Below are 21,791 nucleotides of genomic sequence, written 5' to 3' on the forward strand. Positions count from 1 at the left end.
ATGCTGTCCCTGCCTGCCATGTCTTTTCATCTGCGGAGTCATAGTCCTGTAAATCGCCTCTGTACTGTATTACCGGTCTTCAGACTGACATCTTTTGGTCTCATGCAGCCCCAGTCTGGTGTCTAGCCCCATTCATTGGGAGGCTGGTTAACTGGGCCCCGTGGCCTGTGATGACTCCCTCCGTCATCCAAGGTTGCAGTGCAGCTTGACTCCCTCCAGCTAATTGGGCTAGTTAGCCCTACTGGAGCACACCCAGCTAGTGTGTCACGATGTGGTGTATGGGCTAATGTGGCATCTCCTAATCAACAAAACATCTCCACATCTCAAAGTAGTTCCAAGTTTGTAGTTTGTGGTTTGTAGCCCACCAGAGCTTCTGCAAAAAATGCTTGAATCAGGGTATAAAGGCATTGGAATTGCATTGGATGTCAGAAATATGTAAAGCTGTCATAAAAAGCTTTCAGCAAATGCCTTCTGCAAACCAGTATTGTTCTGTATTCACATCAGAAGCGTCACCAGAGTCTTGATCCAGCACAGACAACTTTAATTAATGCCACTCTGATAAATGATCTCCTGATAGCAGGTAAGGGTTGTTCAGGTACTGATACCAGTATCAGAAATGCCTCTGATACTGCATAAAATGCTTGAATATGACAGCTATTGATGTGCCCATCTGATACCACGAAATGTATAAATTCGAAGTGCCAACCTGCTACTTTTCCAGCAGTGTCCTGTGCACCTGTATCAGGATGGGAAAAGTATATTGGTACATCTCCTTTTTAAAGATTTTATTGCCAGTATGGACATGAAAAAGGTCTTCAATTTCTCTAATATTGGTCTTATAAAGTCTTGTTGAAACCTGCAGTGAAAGCCTGAGTAAAGCTCTCAGAAGACACATGTAAGTGGTACAACAAGTCCTTTTTGAAATCAGAAAACCCTGAGGGCTTCAACAACATGATTCCTTTGGACTTATAGCTGAAAAGAATGAACAACATGTAAGGTGGGATCCAGTGAAGCAATGAAAAGACCTGCCTGTGTTTTCCCTTCGCTGTTGGCCATAATCTTATTTTAGCCACTACGTAATGGTCGTTAAATTACATAATTGGCCCTTGTCTGCCGGCCATGAATGCACTGGCTGTCTTGGAGCGATCGCACAAGGGGCCGCTTTATTTTAGGCTGAAGGTGAAGGGAGACGAAGAAGGGAGGTTAAGAGAGAGAACGAAACAGAAGATGTGGAAAGATGTAATAGACAGAAGAGAAGGGATGTTGAGGAGAAAAAAGGATGTGGTAGTCAAAAAGAGACGGAAAACAACGTTTCAAGAGGGCATGTTCTTGCACTTTAACCGCAGACGAGCCTCTGCCTCTCTCACGCATGTATGCTGATGTCACTTCCCTTGTACACACACTCTGCTGTGCTGCACTATCTTCACTATCTCACAGTGCAGCTTTGCTTCGGTTGTTTGCTTACCGTCAGTGCAGTGACAAGATTTCTGGGATAAGTTTGCCCTCTGTAATGCCCAGACCGCTGTTCTGTTGCCCTTTTACCTTGTAGAACTAACATGCAGACATCCAGTCACGTTAAGCCGCGTTATCTTGAAATTTCTTATCTCTGTGAATTGATAAAAGCCTTATCTTTAATCAAGTCTTTGTTTTATAGAATAATTTAAACAATACCTTTGATCCAGCATTTTTTGTGTGTTTGTTTCGCACATAAAATAAGTTGGTGTGCATAAAAACAAGAGTTAAAAAGAGTGGTCGACACTGAAGCAGCAGAGGTTGAGATGTCCTGACTTTCACCCACTAGCATGGGCAAGCAATTCCCACAATGCAACACCATGCCCTCTATCTTTTGTAAATGCCCGTAATGCAGGCTTTTTGTTGAGACTTTTAAAGTCTGGAGGCCAATCCATCATAATCCTTATGACGCCATTTGGGTTATTTTCACAGATTTTTAGAAAGCTGCATCCTGAGCCACGTTATACAACTGTTTTCACAGGCTGACTCATGCTTCCCATGACGTGTAAACTGAACTTTAGGTATTTAAAGTGACATTTCGTTTGGAAAGGCGGTACTGGTGTAGGAAGCTAAGCAATGCACTGCTGTGGAGGGGGGCAGCAGCAAAACATATATTAGCCTCCTGAAATATTCATATCAATTTGTGTGAGTGTGTGTGAGTATTTTCACAGCTTTATGTTGCTGTCAGACGGTCCTTTCGGACAGGAAACTGAAGCCATTTTCACCTCAGAATATGACAGATGCTGGTCTACTGTTGTCCCCATCAGTTGGTTTGTGTGTGTGACTTCAGTGTTTTAAGGAGTAATCCAGATTCACGGAAGTCACACACTAACACAAACAATCAAATCGATTGAGGAAGCTGTAGACCAGCCACTCCCAAGTTCTGTGAGGGGGTGGGGTGTGCCGACTGCCGTCTACTGTAGTCGGGCTTTTCTGCACACTTCGGCTGGCTTGGCCTTGTTTCACTCGGCACATCAGCCGAGGGCATCAGCGATTTGTATTCCCACTTCAACCTGGGCCACCTGCTTGAAGGTGTGTCTTTAACTGATACCACGCTTGTCTTGGGTAGAGATCAAAGTATAATCTTCTTACTTCAGTAGTAGGGGTGTGCCAAAATATCGATACTACGATATATCGCGATATTTCGTCTTGAGGTACGTTATCGATACACTGGTGCCAAATATACTCTTTGTTTACTTGGCTGTCATTCATGTGAAATTGATTGACAATGTTTTGTAATTCCTGTGAAATGGATTCAGTGCAGTCAATAAATTCTGAATTTCTTCAGTGACACAAATATCGTGATGTATCGTGGGTGAAATTTCTTGCAATATATCGATTATCGCAGAATCGCTGTATCGTGATATTATTGTTATCGTGGGCAAAATATCGTGATAGTATCGTATCGCGAGGTACCTGGTGATACCCAGCCCTACTCAGTAGTAGGGCTGGGCGATATGGCCTAAAAATTAAATCTCCGATTTTTTCACACCAAACTCGATTTTCGATTTTAATTGATTTTTTTTTTCTTCAAATTACAAAGAAATTATCAAAAGCATTGCGTTTATTTTTTTGCTATGATTTTAAACAAATTTGCCCTGCCATTGTAAACAGTGCAGCTTCAAACTCACTTGAAAAAATATATAAAAGTGCATCCTTTTGAAAAGACTGTGTCCCTTTTTGATAAAATGCTTTTGTAAACATAAATTTAACATGTCAGATTGCTTGCTGTTATAAAAACAGATCAGTTTTCATATTGGTATTGATAAAGTGTGAACATAACTTTCATTAAATACTTTATTTTGCAAAAGGTGCCTTTGTTTACAAAAAAGTATTTTATATCCCTGAAGATATGTAAACTAAATTAAACATCTGCATGCATTACATAGTAAACATGACATGTTGGTAGATGTACAGGACATCAGGTGTGTGCTTGCTCTCTGTTTTACACGGTGGTTTGTTCGAGGTCCGACGCTACAAAACCAAACTACTAACGAGACAGTGACTTTTTAGGAACAAACTCTCGGCTCGCTGCATGTTGTGTTTGTTTCTCTGTGGAAAGTCAGTGTAGGGAGGGCGGAGCCCACTATGAACCACGGGAGCCCGTAAGGAGCGGCGGCGGAGCAAGTTAAATAAAAAATCGATTTTCATTTTTTAAAATCGTCCTAAACCAAAAACTCGAATTAATCGATTTTGCAGATTTATCGCCCAGCCCTACTCAGTAGTATTGAAGGATAGAGTCCAACCAAGCTCCACTGATTCACTTATAAACATTTTTTAATTTGCTATAACTTCTTCACAATAAAAAAATCCCCTGTTATTAAGTTAGTTAGGAGCTTCTATTATGAAGCAGCAAATCAGGTAATGTTGGGTGTTCACCAGCAGTAACTTCATACGACTTCTGAAATAGCAGGACGTGAACATGATGAAACACCAAAACAAAATGGCAATACAGAAACTAAAGGGGTGCAATAAGCAGGAGCAGAGACTTTTACAAACGTCTTTCTCTCAGGTTTTCTGCACAGACATGAGTAAAGTACCGCAACACGCTTGTTTTAAAGGGTACAACAGGGGTCATCAAGGGTCGGCCTCAGCCACAAAACGACTGGCTGGCCCACTTTGGCCCTACCCCAGAGATGGTCCATTTTCAATGTGGCTTGGCTCAACTTGGCACGGTAAAGCTGGTAATGTAACAGTAAATCAGCTCGCCACAATTTGACTTTGCCTGACCAATAGTGGAAAAGACCCATAGGTAATACACTGACTCTGTGGATAGGTACCTCATACACCCCACTTTAAAATGTACAGCAAGGCATGTCATACCAATTTCTTGATTGCAAATATCCAGATGTAACTAGTAGTTCGGCCTCTCTTTTTGCAATTACACAACTAGAATGAGTTTCTAGACATTTTTTACGATCAAAAAGTAAAATCTGACATTTGTTTGAACGCAAACAAATGTTACAAGTATCTTGAGACCTAAACATTTCTGATCTAAAAAGGTGTGGTCAGCCAGGAATGTTACACCATACCATGAGAATAAACCAATACCCCATTTTTGATTGATTTACAGGGATAGTTTTGTTTTTTTAAGTCTGATTTATAGTGAAATTAAACATGCTACGGAACATGTTTCCACTGTTTTCACTGTCAACGCTGCCAGCTGCAGCCTAAACCACTTAGTCAAGTCTGTAACCTTTCAGGTGTCGCTCTTTGCTCGAACACAGTTTCTGGATGCTTTATGCCTTTCAACAAGAATTTCCAGAGTTTCTCACACTATTTTCCATTGCCTGTTTTTTTTTTCTTTCTTTCCACTTACTGCCTTGTTATTAATTTCCTGCTGCAGTGTGTCCCCACTTTTAATTTCATCTCCACGCTCCTCCTCCTCCTTCTCCTCCTCCTCCTCGCTAGGCCCCTTCCTTTTTTTTCTCTGTTTAGTCTATACGGTTCATATAGGCCAGTGCATGCAGCCACCACTCCTGGTAAGTCCTAGATGTGTATGAACGTAATACAGACTTTGAAGTAAAACAAATTAGTTAATTTGCTGGTTTCAGAATATTTGTAGGTTCTGTGAAAAATGTGGAAAAATAATTGCTGAGGTACGAGGATGACCACACTTTCCATGTTGCTGAGGATCACATGTTTATTTCATCTCTATGTGTCCCGGTGTAACCGTCTCAGAGCCATTACACCGTCAGAAAGATGTCTCTGTGAATGCTAATATTTGCAAAATGTGCATGTACACCCTGCAGTTTTAGGCCAGCCTCTTCTGTTCACCCTTTTTTCTCATGAGCTCTCTGTTCCTCATTCTTTCATCAATTCGGTTTCGCTCATGCTGCGCAGTCACTTCCTTTTCTGATTTCCACGTGAACTCAGAGCCAAGTGGCACAGGAGGTTTCTTTTGATGCACTTTAGTCCTGCTTGTTTTTTTGTTTTTATTTTTTACATTTTTTACTCTTGCTGTCTTTCTCGCCATCTCTATGTCTCGCTTCTCTTTCCCTCTCCCTCGTTTCATCCGATAGGTCATACAAGAAATCGCTTTGATAGCTTCCTGAGGAAATAACACCCACTTCCTGTCTATGTGCCTCCCCATTTGCCACCTTCCACTCCCCCCACTTTTTTTCTTCTTCTTCTTCTTCTTCTTCTTCTGTGCACGGTGCTGGAGATGCAGTGGTGCTGGTAGGAATCCCCCACTCACTGCTAATGAGTCTGCGGCCTGATGAGAGAGCCAGATAAACAGCAGCACAAACACAGCAAGCTATGGCCATTAGCTGCTGGGCTATTTTTGGAGGCTGCCCTCAGAGCATATAGAGGACAGGACGCAGCCTATTGTGGCCGAGTGTAAGAAGAGAACCGTGACCCGTGCTTATACAATTGATTCTGTAGCCAGGTGCACGTAGAGATTGTGAATGAGAGAAGCTCTAATTTGAGTGTTTTTTAGGACGGGAAGATATATGCTGCGTGTTCCCCACCAGCTGGTACCTTTTTCTGTTTTGTTTTTTCCCTGTTTGGATCTGTTGCTCAGTCTTGGGTGTGCTGATCAACAGCAGAATTGCTTTACACTGGCTTGAGACATTGTTTTCCTCTCGAGAGAGAATTTTTACACCTTGTCGCTGCACTTAAATTTCTAAAAATGTGAACTTTTATGCCCCATGCTACTGACTTTTTTAAAAGATGTCTAAACAAATTATCATTGACTCGAGAAGCCACACATTTTCTGACATATTAGTCCATTATGAGGCCACTATGTGTGCCACTGTTGCATGATTGTCACATCTGTCATCAGATACTGATGGTTTTTCCTTTTTGTTGAAAAATTAGACCATCTCGGTGAAAATAGAGTGAAAGTTCTGTCTTCCTCACACTTTGATTTCATCTGTCTTTCTTTAGTAAATCAACATGGGTACTAAAATCAGACATTTTAAAATTCTACACTGAGCTGCTTTGAAAGGCAGACTTCAAACAGGAGGGTGTAAAGCAGACTGTCACTGCCCTCTTTGGATGAACCACACCCCGCATCACTGAAGGATGCTGTCAGAAGTGCGCTCTTTCTGTCTTCACCGGTAGCTACACCCAACAGTTGTGAGGTGTGAATAATGGCCACTTCATTGAAATAGGAAACATCTTGTGTCCAGCAGTTAAACTTTCACATATTCACAGATAGTAGCATGTAGCTGCATCATTGAGTCAATTAATCAATTCAATTATTAACTATTTTAATACTTGAAGATGAATAACTGAACTGATTTCAGTAATATCAAGCAAAAATTTAGTTCCAGTCCCAGCTTCATAAATGTGAGGATCTGCAGCTCGCTTTGTCATTTTCAGTGAATTGTGTATCGCTAATGAGAATAATTGTTAGTTGCTGCTGTAGTTGTGAGGAAACTTATGTTGATTCTGAATCTAACATTGTCTTGTTTTCACATCATTGTGTCATCTGTACTTTTGATCCAAGTATGTGCAATGTTTTGCTTGTTTTTAGATACCACTGATAATGGCACAGGTTGTGTCATCTGTGTTGTGGAGTTACTTCTGCCTGAAGAAGACCATAGAAAAAAAAATAAAATAAATGGCTTCAACTGTTGTGCAACAATAAGCTTAAACACTGTTGGCCAATCATCTTAACAATAAGCTCTCTCAAGTTGCTACTGAAAAACATGATGGTTGCTCACTTCAAATCATCGATTCAACACTTTGTGGTGCCCACTGCATGATCTGATCTTGCCGTGTTGAAGTTGTTCCTGGAACATCATAATTAATGTCTTTTTTGGACCAATCATTGAAACTGATCACTTTTTTCTTCACATTTTTGTAATGTCATAGTTTAGCAACAACTGGAAAAGTCCATGAAATGGGAGACGTTTTCCCTTCAATCACATGTAGTGTGTTGTGAAGGGGTCGATTTGAATCGATACCATGTTTCCCTGAGCCGGACCAAGTATTTTAGTTCTCTAAACCTAAGCGAACAGTGACAGAGAACTGGAAATAATGAGTGAACTCTACTCTCTAGAATATAAAAAGTGAACGATTTTACGGAAACAAGATATGAGCACCTTTCTCCTGAGTGAATGCCCTGGAGCAACATTAATTATGATGTTGCGGGAACAACACCAACACAGTGAGTACAGATACACCGGTGTCCATTGTGGTGCCACTCAGGAGCATCTGTGTACAGGTACAGCATCATCAGATCTGGTCTTGGTGCCCTTAACTCATCACACTCCCCTCTGACAGTCACTCATCAACAGGTCTGGGCCCCACCGGTGTCGCTATGGACGCTGAAGACGCCCACTTCGGGGTGAGACCACAGCTCGACTCGTCCACTCTTCTTGGTCTGAGGGGTTTCACTAAAACGGCTGATTGTTTTAACAGTTTCACAATGGACGTGGGGTTTGCATAAGAGCTGATGTAACAGTGACTGTTATTATTAGGCTGCTGCTTAACCTCTTAGTGACCTGGTGGAAATATGAAATGCTAAACTGTGCTGCTGGTGCTGCTGCTGCTCCATGTAAATGTTCAAACAGGTGCAGTTTTTTCTTTTGCTTATGTACAGTATTAGAGCTGGGCCTGGGCGACCCAGAGAGGAATGCTGCTGTAAAGACCAGTTGTCATATAACACACACACACACACACAGTCGCACACGTATACGCACATATACACACACATTCACTGGCAGCTCCCCACAATCACATAGGAATGGCCCCCTCCCACATACGTGCTCAGTCTTAACCCACACACACACACAAAGGCACGTACGCTTGATGGCTATCATTGGATTGATGCCACCTGACACTTAGTTAGTACTGGAATGTGATGGGAGGGAGGGGGGATGGCAGGGTGGGGGGCAGCTGCCGACTCTCAGGAGCACCGGAGCTGATCTCTGCACCTCTGGGACCCTCTGTTCAAATACTCAGATCCTCGTGGTCTTTGTCCCTCAGCTAGTCCGTATCGGTCAAGAGAGACCCTTACGGTTCGGAGCTTATGCCAGCAGCGATCATGTATTAATGGAGGTAAAGGGTTACTGTTGAGACTCACAGACTGTCTCCATCTGTTGTCTGAACTGTGCCATATGCTGGAATGTACCACTTGGCTCCGTCTGGGGCAGAGGAGGCGCCCACTTCTGCCCCTCCGCGGTCCTGTGCGCTTTAAATGCAGAGCGGAGTTGACCTTCTCTACTTCCCCTCTGAGTAAGCGCAATTAGCTTCCTCCTGACCACTTCAATTCATCTCAGAGTATGAACATTTATTACAGCGACTCTGATCTCAAGGGATCTGCTTCAGCATCTCCTGTAATGAGGAGGCTGCGATCACGAGTGCAACTTAGGGGCAGTAGTGCTTTTAACGAGGTCTTACGAGCCTCTTCTGCGTTTGCATCTTAATGGAAGTGTGTCGATTGATTGAGATGGAAACAAAACTGTGTTTTGAGAGCACATCAAATCGATTAATCAAGAAAGAAATCAGCAGATCAATCAGTATGAAAATAATCGTTACTCACTCAGTTTAGCCCTTCAGTTAACCGTCACACTTGGCTAAATGTCAACAGAGAATTTATCTGCAACTGACATTTGATTCCTTTATCCAAGCAAAAACTTACGTGATCGAAAGAAAAAGTTATTATCTTTGTTAGGGCGGCATTTTGATGTTAAGGTAATTATGATTATTTGACTTGACATATTGCATTTTGAATCGGACAAATGAGTCTCTCCCTGTGAAGATGCACCATCTAAAACTAAATAAATAAAAGGGAACAACAACGTGCGGGATTTCTAGTAAAACTACAACGATTAATCGATACGTTTGCAACTATTAGATTAAACACCAACCATTTCGATAATCAAAAGGTGAAAATTGTCTTTCCAATGAGATTTTTTTGCTTTCTTTAAAACTGAATATCTTTAGGTTTTGCACAAAACGAGATTTGAGGACGACATCTTGGGCTTTGGGGATTGATGGACATTTTTCTGACATTTCATAGACCAAACGACCAATCGATTCATTGAAAATGGAAATAGTCGTTAGTCGCAGCACCAATTTCTGGTTCCTCCGCAGCTGTTAATCTTGCGCACCTGTTTTTAAGACTGTATGTTGTGAAAGAAACCAGTTTATCTTGAGCTGTGACAGTGCAGCATTTTTATCTTTCCACCAGGAAATGGCTTGATCTGCTTTTGCAGTGTTAGTCAGTTATCAGTGTTGTTGTTGTCGTCGTCATGGTGACAGAACTGTGTTTGTCTAGTTAAGGTGGCGTTGGCGGGTTTCGGTTTGGGGAAGGTGCTCAGTGGCCAGTTGTGTGTGAAAACAAGGAGGTGTGTCCCTGTGAGTCTGTCTGTGTCCCTGTGACAGTGTATGTCCCGTGGCCTGCATCTCTGTTTGTCTAACCCCTCCTACACATGTTGCTCTAACACTGGTCTTTCTCAAACCGCAGCCCACTGGATATGACCATGAATGAACACATTCTCTCTCTGTCTGTCTGTCTGTTTCACACACTGTATTTCTCCCCCCCGACTATCAGCACTGCTTCTCTCTTTACAAGAACTCACCTTGACCTCACAAACACACACACACACACGCACACACACACACACACAGTCACACACTCTGTGTTCAGGGCATGAATCGTATCGTGGTTGTTTACACAGTCACATTTCCTTATAAACCCCAACCACTAATAGATTTTTCAGTTCCTACTTAAAACACTTCGATAATACATAACCACACATATGATTAAACACTATCTGAGCATGCAAACATGTACAACAGCGCTCTTTAACTCAATCAGGATCGTGGGAGATGTTGTCTCCATTGAAAAAAAATCTACATGACTGGGACAGAAATGCTCATGGCGTCTAGTTTTATTCACGTTAGGTCTAGTCACATTCGCCGACTTCCTTCCTCACTCTCGTGGCATCTTCTTTTTTTTCCCTCTGCCATGTTATAGCAACAGGCGACTAGATAAAATACGTCATTACTGCGAGTAAAATTACTGATTTTTCTAGTTTTGAGCATTTTAAAAAATGTTTTGGATAATTTAAGAACACTCAACTCAATAGAATATATAATGAAGATCTAGACATTTAGATGCTGGACTGTTACCTTAAGGCCAAAACAGAAAATCACAATAGTGCAATGACATAAAATAAGAATTAAACAAGACAGACTTGAAACATGGTGGGTTATATTTAACAGATGCTCTTGTCCAAAGCGACTTACAGTAATTCATACATACATTCATACATTGATGGTGTTGCTGACCAGCACATCAGGAGCAGTTTGGGGTTCAGTATCTTTCCCAAGCACACTTTAACATGCAGACCAGGGGAATCAAACCATCGCCCTAGAGACAGTTTAGCACAATGTAATGGATATAGAATAATGAAACCATTCGCGTTAACACTGGTTCACTACAAACCTCATCATCACTATATACTTTAGACGGCCACCAAGCCTGCGTCAACCAGGAAGTGGAAGGTTAACTGGCCATCCATTTATATAAATGATTGGATAAACCAGCATTTTGTCCTGTGTTGTTGTCACGTGCGACTCTGAGGAAAATGGAATCAGTCCAGTTGTCTTAACAGTGACACCAACAATAATACCAGTTGAAAACGCGAGGGGGGAAAGTTGTGTGTGCCACTTTCACTGACATCGTTGGGAGGAATATTACTTCATAAAGACTGGCCAAAAAAAACTCCCAAACACCTGCTAACATCTGGCTTCTGCACTTCTAAGAGTACACAGACTCGGCTCAGTGCATCTTTTCAGGCAGATCATTCCAGGTTTTTCAAGTCTTTACAGAATAAAGACTCACCCCTGACCTTTAGCTTTGGGATAAACACGGTGAGAAGACACTGCTCACGTATCGTATGTTACGTGGAGACTTGTGTCGTCATGCCGGCCAACCCTGTGCTTAATGATGAGCTTGAGGTACTGTAAAGTTTAGAAACAGCATTCATAACTCTGAATCTATAAAATAACAATTCACAGACAGTTTCTTAAGGCTTTTTTTTCCCTCGACTCACTTTTTCCTCTGACTCATACTTACACCTCTTTGACCCTGTTCTCACCCTCTGTACTCACCTAGCAGGGGACAATGGTTAGTGTTGCTGTTGGGCTTTCAGATGTGTGTGTGTGCGTGTGTGTGTGTGTGTGTGTGTGTGTGTGTGTTTGGGTGTTCCCCGGTAGCGTCTCTGGGTCTGCAGCCTTCAGAGAACCGAGTACAGTACATGAGCTATGTGTTATTTGTGTGTTTTGGGTGTGTATGCGTGCAGGGGAAGTGGTGCGGGGTGTAGAGGGTGGGGGTAAATTGGTCATCCGCTCTGATGCATTTTTTTCCCATTCATGGATTTCGAAGGCAGGGATTGGCATAAACCTCTGATTTCAGATTAGTTGGGTTACATTTTTAGACCTGCAGGGTTTGCATCACGGTGGCTGGAGGAGCTCTTTTCCTCTTGAGCTTGTTACTAAATCAGAATAACTGTTTTCAGTGGCAGAATTCGGCCCAGCTTCAGATCGAAGATGTTGTTTTTGCAGTGCATGTTAAACACATTATTCCCCAATGATTTCAACACCTAAACTAAATGTTTAAGTGTAGCCTGAGGGAAGAGGACTCCAGCATTTCAGAGAAAAAACCCTCCGATCTCTTATGAAAAACTAAAACTTACTTAGTTAAAAAAGCTTTTTAATTGCTTCATTATCATTTTTATCACTGTCCCTTCCCCAGTCGCCTCATGATTTATTTCAAGAGAGAATAAGCTCAACTGATCACAAGTAAATATTATAAATAATGCAGGCTTTGTCATTAGAGCAAAGTTGGTGCAAAACTTCAGCCTTTGCTTTCTATTCCTTTGCCTCGCTTGGCTCATATTAATGCGATCTTACTTACTCCATTGAGACGCATCAGGCCCGAGGAGGTGGGATTGGAAGCTGGGACGTTTTCCCTTCTTTCCGCTTGATGTTATTTTGCACTTGTAGAGTTCACCGTGTCCAAACCCTAATCTGTCGTTATGTCTGGCTCTGCTCAGCGGGGGCTCAGGATGTCAAAGAGGTAGCCTACCGGTTCAAAGTTATAGCACGTAATGTTTGCTAATTGTCTTGTTTTCTTCCTCCCCCCTCCTTCTCTTTCCCTTTTTCCATAGCAGGGCGTGTTTGGGGCTCAGTGCTCTAACCCAGCCATGAGCATCATCGGGGCCGAGGATGAGGATTTCGAGAACGATCTGACTGATGTGAGTGAACAAGAGTGGCAGCTGAACTGAACGTTACCATCGCTTCTCACCTTATTTTTCTTTTCTGTTTTGCGTGTCTCTTGGCTCTATTTGTGTATTCTCTCTCTCTTTCAGGTGGTCGATGACCAGTGCCCATGCTTCAACAACATAGATCAGCTGAAGGACCGGCCGGCCCACCTGCTGGTCTTCATGCAGCATGTCATTCTACAGTTTGACCCTGCCCCCCTGGTGAGACCTTCAACTTCCATAATGTAACACACGGTCGATGCAAAATGTATAGAGAGTCCATCTGATGCAAGTCTGACGGATCAGATGTGCCTCTGTTTTAATCAATACGGCCTTAAAGTTTGAGCTGAAGTTTGTTTTCACTGCAGCCTGTGTTGATGAGTGTGTTTATCTGTATGTCCATACTCCTGCTGAAATAACAAGTGACAGTTCACCCCCCAGATAAAAAATAAAAAAAGTTTTTCCTCTTAATTGTGATGCTGTTTATCCATCTAGTTGTGATTTCTGGAGAGAGGGATTATATTATACCAAAATGATCCAGATAGATAGATTAGACTATATGTAAGAGGAAAAATATTTATTTTTGATTTTGGGATGGAACGTCCTTTGTTCAGGTAGAGGATTGGCAGAAAATCAAAGACAATTTTGAAAGACATTAAAATGATAAAAGATCAATCAAATAATCTGACTTTCGATTCAGGTTACATTTATTTCTGACTTTGTTTATACTTAGCAATGTATTGATTCATGAGAATATATTTCTGTATGTCAGTTGATAACAAAAATAATTGTTTCAGCCACACTATATATGCATTTATACAGAAAAATGGCCTGATGAATTTAGTCAGATCAGAACTAGTTGAAACAGGTGCTAGGTGCTAACAAATAATCCATAAATGGCCATATGAGGAGTCAGACAGATTCTAAAGAGGTCCTAGTTTGGACATGCAAACTAAATCTACAAAAGTAGAACAAGTTGTTCATGCTACACTGCAGATTTAATGTGTAGTGACAAAGCTTTGCCTACAGCCAACCATGTTTGGGACACGAGTTACTCACAGCTTGCTCGGAACAAGTAATCAGACAGATGGTTAAACAGAGAGTGCTTGATTCGATGCATTGAGAAGAAACTGTAAATACAAAGAGTTAGTATTTCACCTGATAGATATTATCTAATCATGAGGGCCAAACCAAACCAAACCATATCATTACAAGATTTATTTTAAGCAGCTGTAGCTTGTATAGGACACACAGCAGGAGTCATATTCCTGATGACGCTTTACTCCAGTGTGGATAAAAGACCTGAAGCCTTCTCCCTTCTTAAACTCTTCACCTCTTTGAGGGTCATTCAGGGAATAGAAGTTTGTCAGCGCATCACAAGTGTCAGCCTCCTGACTTTGAAGCGCCAGATGAGCTTGTGACCTTTTTTTGATAGTGAGGTTAGATACTCAGAAACACAGAAACTTTGGAGGGCATTAATACAGCATGCGGGACATTAAAGCAGTCACTGACCTTCTGTCCGTCTCCCTCCTCTCTCAGCTGTGTTACCTTCATGCTGACCTCTTCAAGACCCTCAGCACCAAAGAGACCAAGAAACATTTTGTGGAGTTCAACAACACTTTCTTGGACAAGGGTGCAGTAAGTAGCACACTACACCTCATTAGCTGTAAGAGATTGACTGTTTGAGATGGATGCGGATGGCATCCTGATTATCACGAACACATGAACACATTTGTGATTTATTGTAAACTTATGGTAGAATAATGCAGCGTTCCCACTTGAGGATTGTGGCCTCGATTTTCCTCTTGCTGACAGTTTTTGGAGATCGTCGACCAAAGTCCCCGATTGGTGCTCGAATCGATCGCTACCTGTGAACTGTTTGAAGACGATACCCGAGAGCTCGCCAGTGCCTCGCAAATGGCCAAAAGATTTAATATCTGGTCAAGTTGAGGATGGGTTGGGGTGTCCTGCAGCAAGCCTAAGCTGATTAAGAGCAGAAACTCCTCTGCTGTCATTTGCAGTAGCTCTTTGAACCCAGTCTTTGCATGCGTCTGTTGGTAGGGAGGGGGTACAATTATATAGTCTCTATAAGAATTCATCGGCACACAAGCCTTTCAATGTTTTTAACCTTGTTGTTCTATCCGAACCACAATATGAGCTGGCAGCTATATGTTTTTATGGCAAAAATATCTATTTACCTCCAGCTCTTGCCTGTAGTCTTTTCTATTTCTTCATTATTTTTTCACTGCAAATCAAAGCACAAAATACTCGGACTTCTTGTCTTTGGTGTCACTTGTCGCTTGCAAGTTGGAGACCGTACTGACTTGTCTGAGATTGTTCCTTGTGTAAGATCTTTATAGCGTGTGAATCCCTGTCACTGACCCATCATGTAGTGTGCATAACCACAACGACTTAAGACTTCAGACTTCAGACTACAAGACAGAAAGTTAGAATGGTACAGTAATCTGATCTGAACTGATTTGATCTGATCTGATCTGGCGACTTTGAAAGTCAGGTCAGTCAAGAAACCTGAGAGGAAATGAATAAATTGTGTGACGCTTGGAAACAAAAACACCAGGTTAGCGGGCAGAGAAGGGAGGGAAATATGCAATTACATTTTCCTGGCGTGTTTGGACTCAGCATCTGTATGTGTTGGGACTTTTGTGTTTTGTGTTTAATGTCAGTTTTGGGGTTTGGGGAACACAAGTCAAGGCTGTTTTCCTGGGTTTGCTGCAACTTTCTGTGAAAACCTTAGTTTGGGTTTTGTTTGGACTCGGTACCTTATTGTGATTACTGTAGCAGATCTCGCAAAAGTTAATCGACTTGAATTATCAAACTTGTGTTTGCATCAATTTGTGTATTTAAACACTTTTGGTAGTCCTAACACTGACTGACATTAATATTAAATCTCACTTAAGACTTGTAATGGTCACTCTGTTTTATATTTCTGTGATTTTAGGCTTTTTAGAGTCTTGTTGAAGGTGTGCATCATAGAATAATCAATTTAGAAGAACATAGCAGCCTTTGCAATATAGATGTAGAGTTGATACGCTGTACAGCTGCAGTCTGCACGAATGCGTGTCGGCTTTGTTAGATCTGTCTGTCCTCGGTGTGTCTGTGCAGCATCCTTCAGTTTTCTGCCTGTCCTCCCTGTTTTTCCTCCCTGTACACCTGGCCTCTGTCTCTGCTCTGTTACATTTCCTCTCCACAGCTCATTCTCCGTACACGTCAGTCATGTCATGCGCTCCCCGTCTTTCTGTCTCTCTGTCTGTCTGACCCCACTGCTTCCTGTCAGGATCGTGGGAAAGCCCTTTAGGAGGAGTCTTCCTCTCTCAGTGTCTCTCTCTCTCCCTTTAAACCCCATCCCTGTTGTAAACCCGTTGACTTCAAGTCAGCCCATGTGGTCATTTTCATGTCAGTGACAGAGCGCTGTATCTTCCCACTTGGAATATGTGTTTTTTTTTTCTCTCGGTCTGTTTATTTCTGATGTTTAAATGACCCCTTGTGGTGAGATGTAGTTACTGCACTCTTTTTTTCTGATTCTTCACCACTGATGCACGGCACACGCTGTTTTCTTGGGTCAACGCATAACAAAGAAATAATTATATATATTATTATTATTAATATATGTAGGTGTCGAGCCGCAGTGGTTAGTCGATTAAGCGATCCGTTTATTTAAAGGTATTTATGATTCATTGTTTCAGTCAAACATGTGTTTGTCGCTGCTACTTAAATGTTTAAGGTTTTATTTAACTTCTGGTTCATTTTTGATTGTTAGTTCTAAAGTTTTTGGATTGTAGACTGTCGTTTCGCCAACAGGAGCAATTTGAAGATGTCACTTTGGCCATTCAGAAGCTGTGAAGAGCCCTTTTCACAACTTTTTGACTGTACTGTACTGAACAATGTATCAATTCGTCGAGGTGTTGATTTGACTTAATCATTTTGGAGGCTGTAGTTTGTGATGGTGCTAAACTGAACTGCATTATATAGAGAGTTGTTTCTGTTAGCCTGCCCATTGTTGACTTAATAGGGTGGAAAAAATAATATAAACACCCTGCCTCAATCTAACAATTAAACAGCAGCACAGTCTGACTCAAAAATAAACATAAAGTGGAATTAACACCTCTTTGAAACAGATTCAACAAGAAGTTAACATTTGTTAAGGTTTACTACAGGACTGCTGTATTCTTACTTTGATACAGTGATGATTTATGTTCCTAATAAGATGGCTAAATAATAGATCAAAGCTAAAATAATCTTCAATCTTCTGTTGTAAATTCTTAACATCATTTCTGTTTCCATTTATCTTTTTCTCCACATTATAGATTCTCAGAGTGGCAGCGCCACCTAATGTAACCTATGAATTGGGTAAGTTATTTTCATGTGGTGTATTAATTGATTAATCAATTAATTAATTAACTAAGAATCATTCTATATTCTAAGCTATATACACACACAGACATCATCCTCACGCAATGTCTTCTTTACTCTCTTTCACTCACTTCGCCCGCCCCTGCCTTCTCTAAGACCGAACCCGTCCAGATCTGCTCTCAGACGAGACCCAAAGACGTTATGCTCACGAGGTTCAGGCCCTGCAGGCGGCCGAAGTGGCCAAACAGCTGGAAGATTTCAAGTGAGAATCCACATTCAGAATTCCATTCAGCCAGTCAAGAAAACTCTCCACACCCCAAATATTTATTTTGTAAATTCACAAATTTTGTGTCAGTGAGTGTGTGTGAGATTTGAGATTTCATTTTGCCAAAAAAAAACCTAACTACATAAATTACCTCAAGTCTTTACATGTATTATAAGTCTGGAGAGACATTGATGTAAATTGCACCTTGACGATTGCATTGAGGCGGACACAATGAAGCAGTAATTCTAGTTCACTTTGAGTTGCTATTAAGAGGAAGTCAGAAAACTTCCTCTTAATAACAACTAAAGCAATAGTGTGGTGTTTCAACACAATTTAAATGACAAATGTCTCAGTTTTTCTATGTATTTGTAAGCATTTCTACTTTCACGACAGCATTTATCTTCAAGTCGTACGAGGATGTATAAAAATAATGTGTGTTAAACATCCGACGTTCATCCGTTGCAGCTTTCTCAACTAACTTGTTATTACTGCTACTGTGTGCAAATAATGCCTAAATTTAGATTTACACAACTCTTTATAAACTTACTTTGGCTCCTTCAAGATTAAAGTCAATAAACATTTGTCTTTGCTGGAAGGCTTTTACTGTGATTTGAAGCATCAAGAGAAGGAAAAGGTCATCTTGATCTATTTCTTATTTTCTTTTTCAACAGCACTTTGTTTTAAATTGTACTAAAGAACTTTTAGGTGGGTTGCCTTTGATTTAGATTAACATCTCGATCCTAGATTTGAGAGTGAGCTGTCAAAAAAACGGGAGCAATATTTTCAGTAAATCAAACCTTAGAAGGCATATAATAAGCAGATTTGGTTATGGAGAGTTATGTTGTTTAATGAATTATGAAGTTTTGTTCAGCAGCTGCTCTCTTGGAACTGCCACGAATAACCACATTTTAGTAATGGTAGTGCACTGAGCAGCCCTCTTCATCTACATTCTGCTCGTGGAAGCTGAAAAGGCTCATCAACGTACTGCATCAGTCCTTTATTTTCATTATTCATTATTAATTCAACTACCCTCTGCTTTGCCTTTCACAGGCAGAAAAGGATGATGGGCATGACCCCCAACGAGGCTGAGCTCATTGACGTGGAGAGTCACTATCCCACCGACCGCATCCCGATGGAGATGAAGGAGAAGTCTGTAGCTGAAAATCTGCTGGACAAGATGTCTGAGACACAGTGAGCGTTCCTCTTTTTCTTCTATGTCTCGTGACACCAAAATTAAGCTTTTGAGTGTTGACTTCAGGAAAAGCTGCTGTGGACATTTGCAGGAATATTGTCAACCGTATAAGGGTTAGGGTTCTTTCTGCACAGACATTGTTTCCTCTCAAGCAGGCGCAGAACGTACAAGCTCGTTGACCATCGGCAAATGTCTTTGTGGTGTTTAAGTGCAGATTTTTGGTCGAGACACAGGCGACAGTTGGCTTTCGTTGCCACTAGTATTTAGTAGCAGCCATTTTGGATTTATTTCCTCTGAAGTTGGCATTACACTTTCTTTCAAGCCCTACATCGGGTATATTCAGTTTCAGCCGTGCACATGACCAATACAGTGCAAAGTGAACAGAGACAAACACAGAAGGAGAAGGGGAAAATCAAGCTGAGTGGACTGGAGAGCCGGAGAGGGAACCGTGATTGGAAGAGAGCACAATGGAGCAAGAAGGAAATGAAGAGGCAGAGAGGAAAAGATGGAGTCAGCAGTGCCACGCTGGCAGGAAGGCTCTCCCCTGGCATGTTGCCAACCAGCGGGAGGGATAGTGGTGGTGTTGTTGTGGTGGGTTACACAGCGGAAGAGAGAAAGGGCCAGAGGGTTATCGATGCTGGATAGCTCCTGCCCTGGACACGGTTAAAGAAAGAAAGCAAGAGATCTGGGGGAAAGTTAATCTATCCTTGACCCCGTGGCCAACTACAATGTGTTATCCTCTACGCGAAGTGAGTCAGACAGACGGAGAGAGGGAGAAGAGGCCAGGGAGAGGGCAGAAGACTGTCCAACTTCATCTTGTCAGAAGAGAGAGAGAAAAAAACGGACAACAGAAATGAACGGCGATGCACTCATCCTGTGGAAACAACCGCGCTGTCAGCGAAGAAGACACAAAAAAGCCGACAAAGCCGACTGTATCAAAAAGACGATAATTCGGCTTTTGTCTCCCTCAATTACGATCACACAGTTGGATCTGTATCTCAAATGCACAAACGATTCATTCAGCTTCTCTCTATTCATTCGCCCCGACAATCATCTCTCTCTTCCCCTCATCTTACATTCTCCCACACTCTTGCACCCCGTCACCCCCTTCAAACGCCCCCCACCCACCCACCACAGTGACCTCGCCCCAGCTGTTTCCCATTGGTCTCTCTGGGGATGAGGATGAGGCAACCGGACCTTTTGATTGGATTATGCAGGGAAATCCCGGGGAAACCCCTCCCACCCTTTATGTTCAAAGCAAAACATGGGTATCCAATTTCCAGTCTTGCCTGCGTGTTGCATCAGACAAAAACAGGGTTAAATAGACATTTCCGCTGTGCTGGAGCATTTCTGACTTTTGCAGACAGCTTACTACAGAGACGAACCAGAGCAGAGAAAGTTTTAGGAAGTCCGGAGACAGTAGTTTGACGCATTTGCAGATCTTAAAGAGTGCAATTTGGTTTTAAGATTGATAGAGCGAGCAGAGGTGCAGCTTTTGATGCATCTTTTACTTTTTTGATCTTTTTTGTTGTTTTTTTTTTTTTTTTTCACTTTTTTGTTCAAATTTTGGAATATGTTCAATAGCTTCTGCTCTGAACACAATAACACAACAATCAGCTTTGAGTTGAATCAGGAAAAGCTTAGTTGCTTCAGATTCCACCGGCCCAAAACACACTTAACAAACAGTCGAGCAAGAGAGAGGAAAAATGCTACTTAAAAAGAAGAGGTGAGCTTGATGCTGCACGACGAGTAAGTCTGTTTCTGCATTTGTATCTTTCTGACAGCAACACCACTAACACCTGACTCTGTTCTTTCAGACCGTCGATTGTCTCGGATGAAGAAAAATGGTGAGTACAGTTTTTTTGTTGATAAAGTTTAAAATATTTGCACAAGAGTTCTGTTTGGGTGTGTTTTTGTGCATGTGGAGCTGATTTGATGTGCACGTTTTTCTCGAGCCTGGGTGTGGTCAAACCACAGGAGTTTTGCATACTGGCTCACGTGCACCAAATACTGAAACACTTTGACTTTTCTATTAGGGAAAAGTTCCTTCAATATATCTTTATACTTTCTATTATAAAATTGTCACTGCACTTCATAACAGTATCTTGTAAACTGACTGAGATGCATTCTTAAACTTTTGAAAGTGTTCACATATAGAAAATGATTTCCCTGCCATGCCATCGGGTTTTTCATGCTTTTCTCTTGTTTAGTTCCGGTCCTTTTGTGATTCAAGTTCTTTATGTTGCAGTCGATGTATTCAGACAGCATGCTCTGTAAAATTGTGCGCTGACTGGTGATGCGAGACACTTGTACTTTTGTTGTGTGCACATCCCGGGAGGCTCCTCCTTTTAGTCTTTTTTTTTCTTCCTCCGCTCCTCCTTTGTCTCTGTCTGTCATCTTTTTTCTCTCCTCCTTCAACTCCTCCTCCTCCTCCTCCTCCTCCTCCTCCCTTTTCTGGACATCATCAGTGCTCCACCTCCCTATTCCCATATCTGCATCTGAACACCCTCATATTCATCCTCAAACTCTTCTCTCATTTCAACAACAGAGATGCCAGAGACTATGCAGACACCTCACTGTAACATTTTTCAGACTTTATGGCCTTAATGTGAAACCTACTAAGGACAGATGCATGTATATAAACAAATATGAACATAAATTTATGTATTTAGATAAAAAAAAAAATCCTGTATAACAATACATTTCCATATACTGTGAGTATTAAAGGGACTCTGTGGAAGCCAGTTGTAATTTATGCTACTGAGCTCCATATCTTAACGTTAGCTACTGTTGCTCTCTGTTAGCGGAGTGGAGAGACGAGACATTTGAGAGCAGCAGCATTAAACAACTTAAATCATCAGGAAACCCAAGAGCGACAGGAACATCTCATATTTTCCTATCACGTCACAATCAGCTCGCATATGATCAGTAAAAAAGTGATTAATGCATGTAAATTGCTACAAACTGTTACGTAGAGCCCCTTTAACGATGATTTGATATTATTAATAACTTAATCATTAAACCTTTTTCTGTCTTCTCCGACAGCCAATCCATCTTCACAGCGGTGGCCTTCTACATGAAGCACCTCGGGGTTAAAACCAGGGCGGTCGACAGTAAGAAGTCGAGGGGAGGCTTCTTCAGGAGACAGCTGGTCAAGGTAAGCTTCCACCATCTGTGTAGAAGGATAACACACGCTGCATTTATACTGCACTGTCCTCACAAAACC

The 21,791-nt window shown here is 41.7% G+C and overlaps 1 protein-coding gene across 9 annotated transcripts in view; it reads left to right on the forward strand.

Moving 5' to 3' along the window:
- arhgef1 (Rho guanine nucleotide exchange factor (GEF) 1) overlaps positions 1-21,791 on the forward strand; it is a 45,780-nt gene that overhangs the window by 8,190 nt on the left and 15,799 nt on the right. For 3 of the 9 annotated variants that reach the window (XM_030393135.1, XM_030393140.1, XM_030393137.1), the window contains exons 1-9: positions 7,784-7,810; positions 12,645-12,731; positions 12,846-12,959; positions 14,277-14,375; positions 17,063-17,105; positions 17,265-17,370; positions 18,424-18,564; positions 20,383-20,412; positions 21,611-21,722. In XM_030393135.1, the coding sequence (XP_030248995.1) occupies positions 7,784-7,810; positions 12,645-12,731; positions 12,846-12,959; positions 14,277-14,375; positions 17,063-17,105; positions 17,265-17,370; positions 18,424-18,564; positions 20,383-20,412; positions 21,611-21,722 (759 nt within the window). Of the gene's footprint in view, positions 1-7,754; positions 7,811-12,644; positions 12,732-12,845; positions 12,960-14,276; positions 14,376-17,062; positions 17,106-17,264; positions 17,371-18,423; positions 18,565-19,852; positions 20,292-20,382; positions 20,413-21,610; positions 21,723-21,791 lie in introns of those variants that run through there. The other 6 variants (XM_030393133.1, XM_030393136.1, XM_030393134.1 and 3 more) reach the window with 6 other exon arrangements.

Source organism: Sparus aurata, chromosome 17, assembly GCF_900880675.1.
Source record: "Sparus aurata chromosome 17, fSpaAur1.1, whole genome shotgun sequence".
In the NCBI taxonomy this organism is placed as follows: Eukaryota; Metazoa; Chordata; class Actinopteri; order Spariformes; family Sparidae; genus Sparus; species Sparus aurata.